Source organism: Hydra vulgaris, chromosome 03 (assembly GCF_038396675.1).
Source record: "Hydra vulgaris chromosome 03, alternate assembly HydraT2T_AEP".
In the NCBI taxonomy this organism is placed as follows: domain Eukaryota; kingdom Metazoa; phylum Cnidaria; class Hydrozoa; order Anthoathecata; family Hydridae; genus Hydra; species Hydra vulgaris.
The window spans coordinates 18,064,344-18,085,406 of NC_088922.1; the positions used below are offsets into that span (position 1 = coordinate 18,064,344).

Below are 21,063 nucleotides of genomic sequence, written 5' to 3' on the forward strand. Positions count from 1 at the left end.
TGTTAATACAATAACAATTTGCTCTCAGAAAATATTTTTTATTTTATTGCTAAATTTAGGGTGGACATGTGTTTTTAGACATTTATGAAAAGTCAGAATATGATCCTATTATGACCATGAAAAATAAAGCTGACCACATAAAGGTTAGATTTATAAATGCATTTGACATTCTCACTTTAAAATGTTGTAGATTAGGGTCACCCAAAAATACAAAAAAAAAAAAGGTATTCTATGGATTTTGCTAACTAGTATGAGTTTCCTGGCAAAATTTAAAGTATGCTTGATGCTTGCAACAGCTACAAGTACAAATTCATTTTCATAAAGAATTAGCATTTTTGTTTTAAACAAGTACATTACACATATTAATAAAATAAAATTATATATTGTACATTGTAAGATACTTGATATAATAATTTCAAACATTATAAATACATTCATTATAAATAGTACATACATATTATGTTTATTTAAAGAATTTCAGCATTTTTTTTCAAAACCAGTTATTGTTCAAGTGTACACAATACAGGAAGTAGTGGAGTAATGCTGGTGTGCCATAAAATTTTTTGTTCATAATCATAATTACAATGCCCATCAAATCCCAATTGCTAACTAATGGTCATGTTATTAAATTTTCTAATCATTATTTCCACTTTTTTGCACTTGTGTTGTCAAGGAATGGTTTCAGACTGAGGGAAACTTGCAGGAACTTACATCTTATAAAAACTTTTTTAGTTTTGTATGTGGGTTAAGTGTCACTAATGATTGTGCAGAAAAAAACATTGGTCTTATCCAACAAAATGTTTATACATCCCACAATGAAGATCAATGCCAGAACATATTGTTGGTTGTCTGATAGCATAGAAAGCTTGTCTCAAAAAAAAAATCCCACCGTCTTGTTATAAAATAAATGTAATGATTTTTTTTTAAATCAGTTTATTATCTTTAATAAAGAATACAATTTCACAAAACAGTTTAAAATATAATTTCCTTCATAACCAAATTGAAAATGTTCCATTTTCATAAAAGCTCAGTTTTGGAATTAAAACTCAGTTTTTACTTGTAGCTGTTCCCATCATATTTAAAGGAAAATATTTTCAGGAGAGACTCTTTATATGGTGTGTAATGGATAGGAAACCTTAGCATGTTTATATTTAAAAAAAAATTATTTTTGCATTTTTGGGTCACCCTACCGTAGATAAAGAATTTAATAAAAAAGATTTAAACCTGAAAATTTTGCCTGAGTTGGTTTTTAAATTTGACTGATAAAGTATTATATTTTATTTGTTTTTTAATTAATACACAATTAAATCTCAATTATCTTCAATTATAATGCTCTATCTCAATCATAATCTACCATGACCATCATTAATGGTTATGCACAATCTAAATTAACTAATCTCAATGATAAATAATGTGGAAGTAGTCTTATAATTAGAACAGCATGCCGTGTTAAGTAGCTGCTTGCATTTTACGTATAAAATGGCAATTTTACCTACACATTAAGCCATTTATGTTACGCCAAAACTTTTACAATTAGATTATATAAAGTCTTTTGAAATAGCTAATGTGGAAAACATTAAGCAGTAATTAATTGCTGTAAAAAACATTGTCATTGCAATTGTGAAATCACTTATTTTTTTAATAATAAAACAGAAAGTTAAATAAATTTCATTCTACTTTCTAATATTATTATGATTTTTGTGTTTTCTATAGGAAAATATGTAATTTTTAAAAATGTTTATTAATCTATTTATTACTTTTATGTGTACTACTTCATTTATTGTTAAATAATATATGTGTTCTATAAGGGAGGCTGAATAAATGTGAATTTCATAAGTGCAAAGTAGTTGCAAAAACTGGCATAAATGCAAAGCAGTTGTAAACACTGGCACATGTACAATCTGGCATAAGTGAACCAAAAGAATTTGCAAATCCTATACCAATGTTCTTAAATTTTTTGGCGCATTTATACCAGTTCAATTTGTGCAAATCTTTTTGGGGCACATTTGCCAATTCACGCATATGCCAATTTATGCTTTGCACTTATACCAGTTTGCACTTATGCCAAATTGTACATATGCCAATGTTTGCAAGTTTTTTCGGCACACTTATGCCAGTTTGCATTTATGCCAATGTTTATAAATTCTTTTTGTGCACTTAAGCTAGTTTGCACTTATGCCAGTTTTTACAACTAATTTGCACTTATGACAGTTCGCACTTATGCCACTTCACACTTATGCCAATATTTGCAAATTCTTTTGGCGCTTTTATGTTAGTTCTCATTTATGCGAGTTTTTGCAATAGCTTTGCACTTATAACAGTTTGGACTTAAACCAATTCACACTTATGCTAATGTTTGCAAATTCTTTTGGGACACTTATGCTAGTTTGCACTTATGCCAGTTTTTGCAATTGCTTTGCACTTATGCGAGTTCGCACTTATGCCAATTCCCACATATGTCGTTTACACTTATTTCAGTTTGTATTTGTGAAGTTTGCACTTATTCAGTCCCCATTCTGTAAACTTAAAAAAAAAAAAGTTTTAAAATGCTTATAAGGATAATATGTGTATTGGTACAAAATATAAGTGTGCATTGGTAAAAAAATAATAAATAAACAAGTGTCACTTTTTATGTTTACGCTTGTACATTGATAAGTGAAAAAAACCATTTTCATGCACTTATGTATGTATGCTCTGTTATTTAAATTATTTTATATTTTCAGAAGACTGTTAAGCATATTCATTACAAAAGCAGAATGATATATGATATCAGTGCAGAAAGTATGTAATGCATTTAATTAATGCAAAAAGATAAGAGATCTATTAGATATTGAACAAAAATGAATAATGTACTTGACTCAATTTAATAAAACCTTGAACTTATAAGAAATAGAGAAAAAGGAATATCTATTTAATTTTAAATGCACAAATGGTCAAGTAATTACAATTTAATTTAAAGTAGCAAGACCCAATATGGTTTTTTACTTATAAACATGCTTATAAGTTGTCTTACAACTATAATATATGTAAATGTGAATCTTTGCAGTGAAATGAACAATTTAGTCTGATAATTAGCATCGCAGAGTAGGTTGGATGAAAGAGATCATAAGCAAGATCCAATATGGTTTTTACTTATAAACATGCTTAAAAGTTATCTTACAACTATAATGTATGCCTAACTTATGCATAACTTAGTTTATCAAAAAAAATCTCAAAATACTTGTATCTTACAGTCAAAAATACTTTATAAAGTTTATTTTTCATGAAGTTTTTGATACAAGTTTGTTACCCTAAATGACATGGTTTTTAAAATTTCTAATCAAAAGTCTTTACCTCCCCAAAAAATAAAACACACAGGCTTACTTCATAAGTTTGAACTAAAGACAATGGCTCAATTTAAGTTTGAGCAAAACACACTTGATTATTTTATATTTTTAAACTAAACGCAGAGGCCTGTTTCATAAATTTACTCTCTATTATTTAATATAGAATGCAAAATAACTACTTGAATGTGTCATTTTTTTGTAATATTATTTTATTTTTATATTTATATGTTAAATGAGTTAATTTTCTGCCTGAACCTACAAACTTAATGTTCATTCACTAAGTTGAACTAACTCACTAAACCGAAAAGACATGAAAAATAATTCAATCATATTTAAATAATAGTATATACATATCTATTGTATCTCAATCAGTTCTTGACATAAAAATTGTTAACCTCTTTTAAGTTTTATTGGTTTGACCAAGAACATTGATAAATATCTTTAGATTGGTAATGATGTGATTTAGATTTAATGTTAGCAGTGTCACAATTTTTTTTTTTTTTTTTACCTAAAGATTTGTGTATTTGCATTTAGTGGTAGCCATTTATTACTCATTGGGGGGAGGGGAGGATGGCATAAAATTTTGAAGTTTTGTTAGGTGTTCAAATGTTATAAATTATGCTGTAAATAAAATTTACATTTCGTTAGCTCAAAAAATATTATTTAGTTACACATAACTTGAAACATATTCCTTAAAGTTGAATTCCTTAAATCTCATTTATCTTTGTCTTAAGTTAATCTAATTAACTTATCAAAATCTTTAAATCTGGATTCTTTTGTAGGTTTGATGTCATATATCTTATCAACTAGATGGTCTCAAACAAAGATATTATACAGATGATTAACTAGATGATTAAGATGATTAACTAGAGATTAACTAGATGATGTAAGATGATTTTCTAGCTTTTCATTTTATTCACTTTTATCTTTTTGCTTTTCTTTTCATATCTTTTGCCTCATTTAGTTTCAACTTTTTAAATTTATTATGATCTCAAAACACTTTTTTGTTTATTTTTACACTTTTTGGTGAATTTTTAGATATAGATATATATAGATTTGGAGGTAACAGAATATGTGCAGCTTAGAAAAAGTTGTTTATATGTTGTTTAAAAAAGTTGTTTATATTGTTGTTATAATTAAGCTGTTGGTTCATTAAATGAACAAATAAAATTATATTGTGAATAAAAATTGCTTTCAATGTTACGCTAAATAAAGAAATTTTAACATGTCGTAAATCAACAAATTAAAAGACAATTAAATTTCATTTAATTCAAAATTATTTTTGAAAAACAAAAAAAAAGTATACACCTTGCTTATAGCAATCTGTGTATCTCAATTCACCCAAAATCAAATTACAAAATGAAAAATTGATAAAATTGAGCAAGTCGCTAATGTAGATTAAATAATCATTCTAAATCTTTTTTTTTTTTTTGCCTAATTGAATGGTTAACTCTATTTAATAAAGTTAGATTCTTTACAGATTAGTGTTTTGATATTTTAATTTTATAATACAATAAGTGTTTGATTATTTTTAAACTGATCGAATAATTGATTTATAGTTAACTGAATAAATTTTAATTTTGCAATTATAGATCGTTATTATAGTTATTACACAAAATTTCATTATAGTTTTTGAATAATTTTAAAATTTTGATTTTAGTTTATGTTATATCTTATTAAAGTCTTAGAGCTACAAAAAAGTTTGTATTATCAGACAATATACATATATTAAACATAATTTTTGATTTACAATGTTATACATTTACAAGGTTTACAAAAAGTAAAAAAGTTACTATAATATCTTAAAATCTTAAAAAGTTTAATTTTTTTTATAAGAGTGATTTACAACAGTATTTTAATTTGGTATTTTATGATTATTTGGTTTGATAGGCTGGGTGAATAAAGATGAGCAATTGCTTTTACTCAGTAATTGGTCAGCTTTATGTGAATAAAAACTTTAGCAATTAACTTTTTATTACGTAAAGCTGAACAATTACTGAGTAAATTGCTTAACTTTATGTGACTAAAAATTTAAGCAAAACTCCTTAGTTTTTATTCACGTAAAGCTGATCAATTACTGAGTAAAAGTAATTGCTCATTTTTATTCACCTGGCCTAAAAAATATTAAACTTTTGTTTTAAGCTTTATTTTATTTATAACTTGGTTTATGTTGATTTAAAAAAATACATTATCTGCATAACCTACTTTCATAATAAAGTTTTTGTTAGCTGCAATAGCAAACCTATATAATAATAATAATAATAATAATAATAATAATAATAATAATAATGTTAGCTATACATATGAAAATATGTAGGTCACTCAACTGTAGTTGCGTGACTTTAACAGTAAAATGAAAAATACTAATGAAATTCGTGATATAACAAAATAATAAAAATCTAATTTTTATTTAGAATTGCCCTTCTCATGTTCCTTGAGTTTATTTTTAAAAGTATTTAAATTAGCAGAGTTAACTACGTCATAGGTTAGACTGTTCCATTTACTAACAATCCTATTAATAAAGTAATCCATTCTTGTTTCTGAAATACGAACATTTTGTTTGTGCAACCATTGATTATGACCTCTTAATTTTGGATATAAGTTGTTTATCTCCAATTTACTTTATTAATATCTTTTTTAATTTTATAATTTTCTATTATATCGCTCTCTTTGTTTTTCTAATGACGTCAATCCAAATTCTTTCAATTGCTCATATTTCATACCTTTTAAACATCTTATTCTTGCTCTTTGTTGTACTTGTTTTTTGTTGTATCTTATTCTTGCTCTTTGTTGTACTTGTTCTATTTTATTGATGTCTTTTTTATAATAAGGATTCCAAATTGGTGAAGCAAATTCCAAGTGGGGTCGAACTAACAAAAAATACAGCAGTTTCATTAGGTCTTTATCTAAGTATATAAAACAATTGTTTTATTTACTTAGATAAAGTATTCTGTTTGCTTTTCCTGCAATCATATCTTTATGATTTTTCCATTTTATATCATTAGATATTAGGACACCTAAATCTTTTTCCAAAGATGTTTTTATCATAGTGTAATGATTTTCATTGCTTGTTGGTTGGCACATAATTATAGTGTGGTTTTTTTTTCCCTATATGCATAATTTTGCATTTTTCATTGTTAAAATGTAATAACCATTTTTTAGTCCATTTACTAAGGTTTAATAAAGCCTCTTGCATTGCATAGTTATCATTGATATTTGTAATCACCGAAATAATTTTTGTATCGTTGGCATACAACATACAGCAATTTTTTATTTCTTAATTTGTGTAACAGTTTTTACTAAGGACAAAGCTGTGCTTTCAATTTGTCTCCTTTTTTAAATATAGGGATAATATTTGCACACTGCCATAATCTCGGAATTATGCCACTTGAGTAGGATCAAGGTGCACTTTGTCCTTTCCAGTAGATTTATTAATATTCAATTTACTTCAATTAACTTTTTAATAACGTGTCAATATTTATATCCGGATTTGCAATTGGTTTAGGTAATGCTTTACTAAACGTTGGTCGTTTTCCTTTTGAAAAATTAAATGAAAAAAATTATTCAGTACTTAAGTAATATCTGATTTAATTATCAATATTGTTCCATCTTTCATTTCCAGAGCACTTATTTTCTGATTGATTTTAGTGTTACTGTTTATATATTGGTATATCAATTTAGGATTTTCTTTGGATTTATGAACAGTTTCATACTCATACTCTTGTTTTTTTTTGTATTCCCTTATTAAATTTTGGTCTCTAAATTTGGAATTTTTGCACTTGTTCCACAGTTTTATTTTCAACTTTATCAATGCTGCTAATTTTTTAAGCCAAAGTGCTCTTTTGATTTTATTTGTATTTAATTGCTAAATATATAGAGTGCATGACATATCATAATGTTGTAACCATTTACTGTAACACTCGCCTGCGTTAAGGTTTTCAATGAGCTTATCCCAATTGATTTTATCAAAGTAATTGTTCATATTACTGTAGTATGATACATATATTTGATTTACAATTTTATTTGATGGAGTAAAGTTATAGCAAAAAGTAAGAATATGATGTCCATTAAGTCCGTGTTGAAGTGGTGGGTGATGTACTAAATTGTAATTACCAGATCCAAAATATTGTTTTTTTTAATTATTTTCAAGATAAAATGTTGGTTTTATTACGTTTTGGAACATATAGAATTTATCTAAGCCATCTATAAATAATTGCGCTATTTCGTTTTTTCCAGTTACTATGCCTACTGTCTCTCCAATCAATTTGAGGGAAATTAAAATCTCCACATAAGAGAGTACCACTTGCATAAATATAATGAGGTGAATTGCTTGCTTGCAATTGACCTCATTATATTTATGCAGTTTTATGTCACTAACTCCTGTACGATAAATACATCCACATATAAGTCTTTCTCTATCAATGTTTAAAGAACACCAAATCTGTTCAATTAGGTTACTTTGAAATTTAGTATTGGAAATTTTAAAAGAGCTTAAAGTTTTAGCAATATATATACACACTCTGCCACCTTTTCCAAAGGCTCTATCATTTCTATATAAGCAATAGCCAGTAATATTAGTTATCGAGTTATCTGTCCACCATGTCTCGCATACCATAATTATATGTGGTGAATTTCTCTCAACCTCAATTAACAACTCATTATATTTATTATTTAATGATGTAGCATTTGTGTACCAGCATTTTAAATAACTTTCTATTATCTTGTTTTTTTCGTGATTTGATCAGCAATTTTTTTGTGATTTAATTTGCATGAGGATGTTTGAATTGATTTCTTGGCTTAAAAAAGTATTTGATGGCTTGTTTGAACGGTTTTAGGCTGATGTAGATGGTTTTATAGTATCATTGATATATAATTGATTATATAATTTAAGTGCAGTCTAAACCCTTTTCAATATAATTTTAACAAAACCATTGTAGCCGAATTTCCTTACAACAAAATCCAAACCAGATTTTTTATCTTTTATGAATTTATATACAAATAATTTTAGTATTATAAATGTTTTGGTTTATTGAACCAAAAAGTTGTCTTGATTTATTTTCATTAATTTTATTTATAATTTATAATAATTTTATTTTTAAGTTATAATTTTATTTATAATTTAATAATAATATTATTTTTAATAACAATTTGTTTATAAATTTAATAATAAGTTGTCTTGATTTATTTGAGTAATTTTATTTATAATTTTACTATTAGCATTAACAATATATTTAGTAGCTTTTATTTGCAAGGTTTTTAATTAAGGTTAGTACATGTACTATTTGTAAACTCTCATGAATGTAACAACTATTTCAGAATATATAAATTGATTGATTGATTGATTTGTCTCTGACCACAATATTGAGTAAAACCAAATTTCCTAATTTCAAATATATTTATGATCTTGGCTGGAGTTTTGGTTTAAAATGCTACAGAAAAAATATCATAAAGCTTTATTTAGCATTGTGTTGTTTCTATCTTTTGATATAAATAATTTGAATAAATTTTTTTATTATTGATTATTTGAGATTATTTTTATTTATAGATTAGGTTATTATTATTGAAAATTATTGAAAATAAGATTTGGCTTTGTTTAAACTTTGTTTAAATTAATTATAAATTAATATTCAAATCTTGTAATATTTTTTATCATTATTATTTAAAAGTTACTATTGTTGTTATGTGTATAACTATTATGAAAGTAGATTGTTGTGTGTAGATATATATTAAAGTAGATATATATTAAATATCACAATTAATTATGTAATCTAATAAATGTTACTTAAATCAACTCTTCTTAAGTTAAGCGCTACAGTATTTAATTCACACTTTAAATTGCGAAAATAATATTCATGGTAATTGAAATCTTTGTGTTGAAGTCATATTTATATATAATATTTATATATAATATATTATATTATATATAATATTTGTCCAAAGAGCAAATTATTAATAGTCTAAAGATAATTTTTTGTATAACAATTATTACATATCTTAACTGGCTCAAACTAGCAACATTGAAAAACCCTCCTATATTTCATTCTAATACTACATAAATTTAAACTTATATTTCATTCTACAACAAAAAATATTATATTTCTCTTATACATCTCAAAATATTTCTTTTATATACTCTCTACATATTTAGTATACAAAACTAAATATTACTCTATCTTTCTTTTAAATATGTCAAAATATTACTCTTATATTTTATTCTAAAACAATATAGATTTAAAAAGAAAAACAAGTTTGGTTTGAAAATACTTCATAATTGAAACAAACAATCTAAGAATGGTTTAGAATGGTTCACCAATTGCCAAATTTTAATAAGATCTGACTACCTAAGAAGTTAAGGATTACATGTACTCACGTCACAAAAGAAAATCATCCTGTTATCAAATTTATACCAGATTTTCTGTTCAAGATTGGAGCCTCTGCAAAAAAGTGGTTAATATTGCGTTTTTGAGGAAGTAACTAAAATGTTGTCAAATACTGATTCTTGCATCATTTTTTTTTTGAGGAGGTAACTAAAATGTTGTCAAGTGCTGGTTCTTGCATTCAAATTGTAACAACAAGTTAAAAACTTGTTAAGTTAAAATTTTTGAACAGTGATCTCCAGTGATGTCTGTTCAGGAAGTAAAAATTGCTATAAAAAATGCAATGGAAAAGTGTTTTTCGGCAATTGAAAAAAACAAAATTGTTCATTTGCCAATCAACTAGATTTAAGATACAAATGATATTTTTTAAAATTTTTTAAAATAAAAATTTTCTTTTTTGTTGAGAAAATCTTCCAGTTTTTGAATTCCATTAATTATTTTTATTAACTTTTAAAAAATAAAGTTATAAATTATTTTATGGTTCTGGTTTCCAGTCATGTTTCTGTTTGGCTTTGATTTTGGGTTTCAATTCCAGTTAGGAATAGCAAAAATCTGTTTTTCTATGTAACTTATGTTGCAATGAGTTTTATCTACATAATTTAATTTTGGTGTATTTTATTTAAGTTTTTTTTTGTGTGTGGATCAAGTTATTTTAAAAAATTTTTATACATGTTTTTTGTTTTTTAAGAAATCTTTTCAATTAAATACATATATTTAATAAGAAAATTCAAAATGGTACACCATTCAGGTTTATTGTATTTTAGATTCCAAATCTGATTTTATATATTTAGGTAGTCACAAACTGGAAAAATGATCCGCTGTTACTCCAAATCCTTTCTTCTATTGAAGACAATAGTTTCTTAAAATCGTATGATACAGGTAAAATTTGTAATAAACATGTTAACTTTCCTTTTCCGCCATTGCCACTTTTACCTTTGAGTCGATCTGGAATTAGTTGTAAGTCTTGGCTTGACATGGAGTTACAAGATATTCAAAGTGCTGTGAGAAAGAAAAGCCAGTAAGTTAAACTTTTTTTTTTAATTACTGCATGCATACACACATGCATACAAACATAAATAAGTCATTTAACTTCAGAAACCTGTCAAATGGCATTTTTTTCAAAAACAATAATAATATAAAATATGCACAAATATAATATAGAATTGCCAAAACTGTCTTATGGAAAAACACGTGAACTATCAAGCCTTTCGATGGGTTATAATTTGTCTTGAAATTTTTTTTAATTGCAGAAACCAGTCAAGTGAAACTACATGGCAGCTTTCTGCAGTAAATTTTATGTTTATCTTGTTTTGTTCACATATTTAAGTATAGATGGTGCCACATTTCCCTCCCATCCACACTCACATTCCTGTCAACCAGATTTGTTGTGAGGTAAAAATTTGATTAAATATCTGCTGGTTATAAGTTTGATGTTATTGTTTAGTGTTCTGAGATAATTTATTATAAGTTTCCTAGAGGCGCTAAACCATTACTTTTACTAGCGCTTTATTATTGTATAATTCTTTGTCTGTAAATCTTCTTATTTACAAAGATTCTTTAAAAAAGTTTACAAGCGTTAATTGCTTCCTAGCAGATTATAAAATGTGCTTCTAAGCGAATACATTATTTCAAATATGAAACTCTAAATGTTCCCAAGTGGCTTGATGTGATTTAACTTGGTATTTTATGATTATTTGGTTTAAAAAATGCACAGTGAAGTAGTTCTGATAATAAATGTAAAACGAAAACACGCCCTTTTGAATGAAAATGTAAATAGAGCAAGAGTATCCCCTATAACATTTTAAAGTTATGTTATGTCTTAATCGGTTACAATTATTAACAAGGTTACATTCTCTGACTTTTAATTTAATATTAAGTAAATAAACTTGATAATGCAGTAAATGTTTGTTTATTGTTACCGTATTGCTAAATACTATCTTGTATTTTATTTTTATTGTAAAATAGCTTCGTCTCAATTGGTTACTTTGTCATGAAAAAAAAAAATTTTCAATACGCAATGTTACATCTCAAATGTTTTTTTTTTTTAACTTTATAAAGTGTTACCATATGAGACTTAACATAACGTAACTGAGATTTGAGACGATTTGAGATGTAACTAGAATACGTCTCAAACATAGATTTTTTTAACTACATTAACATAATTAAAATACGTCAATTAAATACATTTAAGAATTAAAACATTTTAATTTATAAATGTTTTGCGTTACCTTACTTCCGATTGATTATACTTTTAAAGGTAATAAGTACCTTAGATTGCTTAACCGTACCGTAAGTTATTTTAACTTTTAAAGGTACTTTTTTTTATTTGTTACATTACTTTTAAAGTTTTAGAAGTTGTATTTACCTTTAAAAAGTATTTTTTTTTTAAAAAACCACGAGCATGGTTTAATTTTTAAAAATACTTTTTTAATTACAATAGTTTTGACAAGCGTGTTATTGCGTTTTCAAAAATCAAATACATAAATAATCAAATACTTAAATAATACTGTAAATAAAATAGTTTTGTTAAATACTCATGATCATGAGTTACGGTATTTAACAATGCGAAAAAAAAGTTTCAATTCGCAAAGTTACGTTTCAATTATTTTATTTTAACTTATAAAAGTGCAACTTTTAAAAAGTGTAGACTGAAACGTAACTTAACGTTAAAAAAAAATCTATATTTTAGACGTATTTTAACTTTTTTTAATTGTGTCTTATCTAGATTTTGTTACATTATGTTACGTTTTTTTTTTGTCAATAATACAACCGTAATACTTTACGAGTTTTTATAAACCCACAAGCAAAAATGTATATAAAATTTCAACCTTTTATGATGTTAATTAAAGTATTGTGTATATTATTTAATTAAGCCAATTTACTTATTTTTTAAATAATTATTTATTAATTAATTAAGCCAATTGCACATTCTAACATCTTGTGCAATATCTGTCTGCTTTCTCTATGCTATCTTTCTAACTCGACTTCTTCTGACTTTCTCTTTAGCTTTCTTTGTTCTTCCGAAACTCACTTACTCTTGATCAAGGCAGGTGATGATTCTCTTTAGTGAGCTGAACTTGTCTTTGCTGGTCCGGGTATGTGGCCTCTATATAGGAATTAGCCGGAGGAGGATAAACTACAATACCCAGTTTTGTGTATAGTTGCACTTTCTGAGCAATATTTGTCTACACTCTCTTACTTGACTTCACTTTTTTCTCTCTCTTTATATAGCTCTCTACAAAATGTAGCGTTCTCTCTATACATATATTTATACATATATACAATGTTACGTGTCATTAGGTCAAAATGTTATGTGTTGTTATATAACACTTTTCACGTAGCATTACATTGCAATGTTATGTCTCGGTTATGTAAAAATAACGGACATTTTGCACATAACATTATGTTACAGTGTTACATATTGTTACATAAAATGTTATGTCTCGGTTACGTAAAAATACGGACATTTTGCACGTAACGTAATGAATTACGTTTACGTTAAAATACATAACATAACTTTAAAATGTTACAGGGGCATAAAGTAAAGAATACACAAACTACAAAGGTGACCTTATTTCTGGTAAATCTATTCCTGATGAACTAGTGTGCAACTGTCTCAAACAAATGCAGTTTGCATATTGATAATGAAATGAAAAATACTATCTGGAACATTTTTTATCTGTTAAAAACTAAAAATAAATAAGATTTACATTTACAAACATTAATAGAAGACAGTTAAGTGTAGAAAAAAGAAAAACTCTAATACTGCGTCATGTTCAACCCAAACCCAACAAACAAATCACGAAAATGCAGTTGATGGCAATATATCTGTGCATGAACACATTTTAAAATTTGAAGTGAGGGAAACACATGGTGCTTGGATAAAGAAATATTTGGATGCAGATAGACCACCCTGAGTTAAGAGATATAGTAAAATATATTTTTTATAATAGATACTTTAAGGAAAACTTCAGTTTATCATTTGGGCGACCACAAGTTGATGTTTGCAGCGAGTGTGATAATTTTAAATTAAAACTAAAAAGTGACAATGTAAAGCGTAATTAAGTTGTTGAACAAATGATACATAAATTTCAAATAATCTAGTATTATGGAGGTTTGCTCCATAATACTACATTATTTGAAGACTGAAGTTCCTAGTGGAAAAGTATCTAATTTTTTTCAGTGATGACCCTTCAGGGAAAAATAAAAATCATTATATGGTGAGATTCTTGATGAATCTTTATAATAGAGGAATATTCAAAATTGTTTGTCAATACTTCCCAGTCAGTGTTTCACTCATTCTTACCCTGTGATTGAGATTTTAGCTGCATCAAATGTGTTGTTTGAAGAGTTATGCTGAATCAGTATGCTGAGATGATTCTGAAATCAAGAAAATCACGATGCTCTACTGTTAACTCCAACTTCTGGGAGGAAAATTTGAATAGGAGACAGAATTTCTTTTAAAGCATCCAACTACAAAGTGATTTATTACAACAAAATTAACCCAGGAAAAGTGGTTACTAAGCACTTTATTTAGAGTCTCACCTCCTCAATGTTCACACTCAAATAATATTTAGCAATTCCAGAGCTCCAAGTAGTGATTGCATGTCCATCTGAAAATGCTAATAATACTGTTCAAAAATTGAAACTTTCAGTGTTTGAAAACACAATTTCCTGAAATACAGTTTGCAGACGATTTCAAATTTCAAGACTTCTGAACGTTAAAGCTGTTGTTAAGCCTTTCGTTTTTCTAATGAATTGAAAGGATTTGAATTTGCAAATGCTCATAGACACTGGACTGTTAATACTGGGAAAAAGTATTGTGGAACAATGTGGAATCAAAGTACAATTTAAAAGGTTCTGATAGCAATTTAAAGGTTTTTAAATGTTTACTTTTATGTTTATGTACCTATAGGTAAATGCTTGGATCCTAAATGAACAAGAAGACTAATCCAGCATGGTTGTTAAAAAGTTGCAATGATCTGGGTCTTGTTTTTCTAGTTTTAGTGACTATCCATTAAAATAATGCCATTACAGAGTTCCCACTCCTCCTTAAAAAACTTAAATATCCTTAAAAAAGAAAAACCTTTTAAAAGTTCTTAAATAGCATTAAAAAAAGTTAAAATTTGAATGCTCTCCTTAATTTCTCCTTATTTCTTTTTTTTTTAATCATCCAGGAAATTTTATTAATGTGAATGAATTTTACTTATTAATAAAGAAGCAAATATATAATTCTTTGATAGTTTGCAAACCTATTAAAGAACTTTTTATATGCATTTTATAAATTTGTTTTTTTATTGTTTTACATGATTTAAGTAAAGTTATGGATATCAATCACACAGATTGTGCTAATGTTTAGATTTTTTATCTTTGTTTAAGGAATTTGAACTGACATTATAAATCAATGTTTTTTTTTTTTTTTTTGACATTGACTGAGGTTTTTACTGTTCTGTGGAATCAAGTTTTTTAACCATTTTATGTTACCAATAAATTGCAGAAAAATTAACATAAAAACAAAGAAATGAAGATTGAAGTTTAAATGTAATTGAAATTTTGTCAGGAATATATTACTCAGTAATAATAAATTTTAAGTTTCAAAGTATTATTTTTCAGCATTCAAAAATTATGACCACATAATGTTTAACCCCCCCCCCCCACCTCCCCTAAATATAAATTTAGTTGAGAATAGCAAAAAATCTATTTTATCAACTAGTTGTTCACATATTTGGGGCAGGGAGGGGGGGAAACTTTAAAGCTTTTTTGTTCCCAGCCTCCAATCGTCGCAATTTTATGCAAAGCATCATTATTTGACATACAGCTGTGAGCATGAAAATACAGTACCTGGAATTTTTTGAATACTATTGAGCAATTTTTTTTTATTAATTACTAAAAAATGTTTATTATATTTATTTTGAAACTTAAATCTAATATAATATAAATCTAATATTTCAGAAACAAAACAATATTAAAAAAAGGTTGCAGTCATTGACATAGCAGTAATATCTGAAAATGGAGAAAAATAATAATTTTTCTGGAGTTAAACATTTGAAAGTTAATTTTTTAACATTAAAAAGTTAAAAGTAAGTATAATAAAATAATATTTGCTCTTCGTATTTCGTTGCAAAACCTTTGTTTTGGATAACGGCTTAGCAACGCAATCCATTGAGTCAACAAGGCGTTGACATTTTTCTGCGGGTATTGCATACCATGCTTGTTGAATAGCTATGCATAACTGCTGAGCATTAGTTGGATAAGTAACTGTGTTAGTAACTGTATTAGTCACTGCTTTTTTAATGTCTCCCCATAAGTTTTCAAAGGGGTTTAGGTTGGGTGACTGAGCAGGTCACTCCATAACCTCTACCCTATTGACCTGAAACCACTCCTTCGCTTTGCGACTATTGTGTTTTGGGTTGTTGTCTTGTTGGAAGACCCATTTTAGCAGCATGGCACCATTATATGAGAAGCAGCCATATACTATGGCTCTGGCTCCACCATGTTTCACATACTTAATGGTATTCTTTTTTCAGGAATTCTGTATTAGCTGGATGTCTTACATATTGTCTTGAACCTGCCCTTACAGAAAATTTTCATGGAAAATCTATGAAAAAAACCAATGGAATCCATCGGTATTTGGAACACGTTTTCATGGTAAAACCATGGAAAACCCATGACTTTTCATTGGAAAATCAATGAATTTTCCATGGAAAAGTGTTCCAAATACCCATGGAAATTCCATGGGTATTTGGAATACCTTTCCAAGGAAAATTATGGATTTCCCATGGTAAAATAGCATGTTTTTCAATTGTCATATTAAACCATAAAAAGCAAGTTTTATTATACAACTCGCTAATATTATTGAGTTCTTTTAATTTATGATCACTTTTGCAGAATAAAATCAATAAAAAGAAAATTTAAATCTTGTTAAATCCTACAAATCTTTGAAAAATAATAGCTATAATGCACCTAAAACAACATGTTTATTATTTTACATATTTGATAAAAATAGTATATATAAATATAGTATATATAAATTTGATAATTAATAACTTCAGGTTTCAACAAATTAAAAAGAATCATCAATACAACATATTCAATCTAAAAAAACATCAAGACTATTTGTAAGTAAAATTACACCGCACTGTATCTGCAGAACTAGGTAAACGTTAAACAAATTACCAATCACATTTTGATATTAATTATTATTTTCACCACAGTTAGTATCATTTTACCAATCTAAACAATACTTTATACAATTAATATATACATACCAACTAATTTTCTTTATTTACTAATTTATTTATACTTATAATTATTATCTATTATAACTTACTTTATAATTACGCATTAACACACAACTTTTTGAATATTCTATATAAATGTTGCCAAATGTTGGGTAACATTTAAAAAGAAAAAAGTAGCAATGAATATATCATTATTTATAAATAATAATTATAAGATTATTACCTCATCTCCAGTTAAACATTTCTGCCTATAATGTAATTTAAATAAAATGATAAAGTTAAAATAAAAAGATTTATGAACATATATAAATGTTACCTGTATGTTGGTAACATTTATATAGAACAAGGCAGCAACAAATATATTATTACTTATATATCGTAATTTAAAAAAAGCTTACTTCTTCGTCCGATCTATCTGAAAGATGTAAAGCATTATTTCTATAGTCAGTTAAACTTACCTGCTTATAATGCAGTAATTTAAATAAAATGATAATATTAAAATAAAAGAACTTATGCACACACTATTAAATTCAATGGATCCGTCCATTGAATTTAATAGTGTGTGCATAAGTTGCATAAGTGCATCCCAACGGACTTATGCAACTTATGCACACACTATGCTGACCTTACCTGCAAGACTTGATCCGTCACTGCAGGTAAGGTCAGAATTTTTGCTTTCAAAGGACATATGAATAGTTTAATTTGAAAAAAAAAATCAGGTGTTTGCCAAAGTACAGGGTGACCATTAAGTCCACATAACACAGTTCATTGTGGCTCTGTAAGCTGGTCAGTCATTTGCATTTATTAATATTAAATTTATTAATGCGTTTATTATCTATGATTTTCTCTTATTGTTTATTATGACAAAAATTTATTGAATTATGTTATATTTCCAAAAATTATATGTTGGTATTATGGAATTGCATAATTTTAGAGAACGTTATTGTGGCAGAGCCTGACAGCTTCACATTTCATCATCCCAAGGCATTGAGACTATCCAATTGTAAAATTTAGTTTCCTTAATGACAATAAGAAAAAAAAATGCTGCAGTGTTATCAACTTCTCCAGCACCGAGTTGCAAACAATGCCCACAGGAAGATTCTGTTTACCAACAAATCGCTCTTCACTACTCAGGAACTTTACAACAAACATTGCAATAGGATCATGGCACCAAATGATCAAGCTGCAAATTCTGTTAATCAAATCGTTACTTTGCATGCTCATCCATGACAATGCTTCAAACATTAGGATCAACAAGAACGTTTAAGTCCTTAAGCCGCTGCTTGATGAGTTGGTTCCAGCAATTTTTTCTAGCGGTTTGTGGACCTTAAAAAAGCACTCGGTACCAGCACATAAAACCACACTGGCACAGGACTGCTGTCTTGACAATTTCCTTGATTTCATTGCCGTTAACAAATGGGCTCTAAATAACCTTGACCTCTCGCTCTGGACTACAATATCTGGGCAAGACAAAAGCTTGTGCCACGCATGACTGGAGTGTTAAGTCTTTGCAAGCTGCTCTTGGTCGGTCCTGAAACAAAACCACACCGGAAGGCTGAGGCTGCGTATAAATTCTAACTAATAAATTCTAAAGAATTTGTTAGAATTCGTGTGACTTAAACTGTTAATTTGTTTGAAATTATGCGAATTAAACTGTGAACTTAAACTGTAATAATTTTGTACAGTAAAATATTTGTAATGTAACAAGGTACTTTTTTTCTTACCCCAGTGTAATTTGTAAACTGAAATAGTTATTAGATTTTCTATTTTATATTCTAATAAATCATTTAATAAAGGAATACATTAAGCCATTCTTCGTCGTGGCAACATAATTTTAAAAGTCTAAAGGAGGTTATACTTTTAAAATTATGTTGTCAATTTTTTAGATTTTTTTAGGTTATGATCCCCGTCCCTCAATTTGAGACCCCCACATAGTCATAATATCGGAAGATCAAGAAGCTATTGAATGAAGTTTGATACCTTTAAATTAATCAAAGTTTTGTTTTAGGAATGAAAAAAGTTCCAACCTTTGATCTCACATTTGGGATAGGGAGGAGCTAACGTTTTAAAATTTTTATTGTTAAAAAAAGTTTTGTTTACACTTTCAGGAGACGATTTTTGGGTATTCGAAATTGTTCGATCATGCCGTTTCAAATGATTGACGAAGCAAAAAATAGAAAAGCGTTTGGTGTAGTTAAAAACATTCCATCGCATATGCAAAAGAATAAAATAATCCAATGTTTACTTGAAAAAGATATTTTATGTTAAAGATTTTTTTACTGCTTTTTTTGACTTGGTAATTTTAAGAAACCAAGTTATAAAAGTTTATATATATGTAAGTTTTTAATTCTGATTGTTATTTTGTTTTATTATTTTTTTAAAAAGGATAGTTTTTTGTTTAATTATTTAGAAAATTAAAATATATCGAAATAAAAGAATTTTAGTTGTTTATTGAATATTACAAAGATTGTAGTTTTCTATAATATTTTAAAATATTATTTATGTTACATAAATTACACAGGTCAACAAAAAAAAATTATTTTTATATATCATTTCTCATTTTGATTTCAAATATGCTACTCAATTTTCACCATCACGTCAAGTTGTAAAGACAAATCTTTAGCATTTGGGGTAAAATCCCTAATATTGTCAACAAAAAAAAAAAATTCAAAAGTATGTCAACCTGGACCTCAAACAAAGCGTATTTTCATAGAGATTTTAAAATTGTAATTAGTTTGTAATAAAAATAAATATATTTTTTGTATTATTGCTAAAAACATTTTAATACAATTTTTTTAGCAATAATAATTTTTTTAATTGTCTTTAGCATTTTGTCACATAATTTTTTTGTTAATAAATTTTAAAAGAAAATATTTATGTTTACTGAAATGTTTATAAAAATACGCTTCTTTTGAGACCCAGGTTGACATACTTTTAAATAACTTTTTTTTCCACAATATTACGGGCTTTGCCCCGAATACTAAAGATTTGAACCCAAATATCTTTACAACTTGACGTGATGGTAACAAATGTGTTGCATATTTGAAAGCAAAATGAGAAATGCTATACAAAAAACAAATTGTTTGCTCGGCAACAGAAGAAATTTTTTTTTTTGTTGACCTGTTAATTAATATTGTAAAGTTATATTGTATCAGTTACTGATGTAATTATTTATATAATACTGATGTAAGATTGTAAATAAGTACTTTTTGCATTTTTTTTTTATAGCTGATTAACAGGCTCCTAACTGAATCTTTTTCCCAGCTTGTTGGAAAACGACATCTGTGGTTTATATTTTTAAAATCTTTTGAAATTGTTTTTAAATATTGTTCAGTCAGTCTAAAATTTATTTTAGACCTTGCTAAAATAATTTTTAGCAAGGTCTTTAATCAATAAAACTATAATATATTATATCTAACAACTTATTCTCTAACAATTGAAACTTCTTCTTTTTCTACTGCTAACGTGATAACTGTATGAACAGAAAATTTCTTTTTTTTTGCATTAAATAGAAGCTGTGACGCAAGAGCTATTGCTTTTGACATATGAAAAGCTTTCCATAACTTCTGGCTTGCTGTTCTTCATTATAATCTTTATTTATTTGGGTTATCCGCAAAAGTTTTAATACTATTAAACCCTTTTTTCATCACTCCTCTTTATATCCAGTACCCTCTGGAGTACCATGAAGTTCTATCCTTAGTCCTGTGTTTTTCTCTATATGATCTTCCCAATAAACTTACCTTTAAAGTTGCTCTATTTGCGGATGACGCAACTATATACTCCAGTTTTGACAAAAAGTTATCAATCCGATTGCAGTGGCTGCTGAATTTGATATTTCTATGTTGATTAATGGCAACACTCTTACTAATTTCTTTATATTTTATTCTATTATCTTTCACGACTACCTCTCACGAAATGAATAAACTATCGCAAAGTTGTTGATTTTTTTCACTCAATGACTTGTTTTTTTGTCACAACCAATGACTAGTTTTTAACTATACGAGTGACACCGAACCTAATTTTGTAAATTTATAAATAAATTTGCAATTTTTTCAATTTTATGGTTGAATAAATGGATAAGAAAGCAAAAAAATGATTTTAAATACAATGAGACTTTAC

At 26.9% G+C, this 21,063-nt stretch overlaps 1 protein-coding gene across 4 annotated transcripts in view; it reads left to right on the top strand.

The window, feature by feature from the left end:
- Positions 1-20,149, top strand: part of LOC100208517 (protein FAM228B) — a 25,886-nt gene extending 5,737 nt beyond the window's left edge. For all 4 annotated transcript variants that reach the window (XM_065792538.1, XM_065792537.1, XM_065792539.1 and 1 more), the window contains 3 exons: positions 60-143; positions 10,495-10,721; positions 19,053-20,149. In XM_065792538.1, the coding sequence (XP_065648610.1) occupies positions 60-143; positions 10,495-10,721; positions 19,053-19,212 (471 nt within the window). In that variant the 3' untranslated portion in view covers positions 19,213-20,149. The remainder of the gene's footprint in view (positions 1-59; positions 144-10,494; positions 10,722-19,052) is intronic.
- The last annotated feature ends 914 nt before the right edge of the window (positions 20,150-21,063 follow it).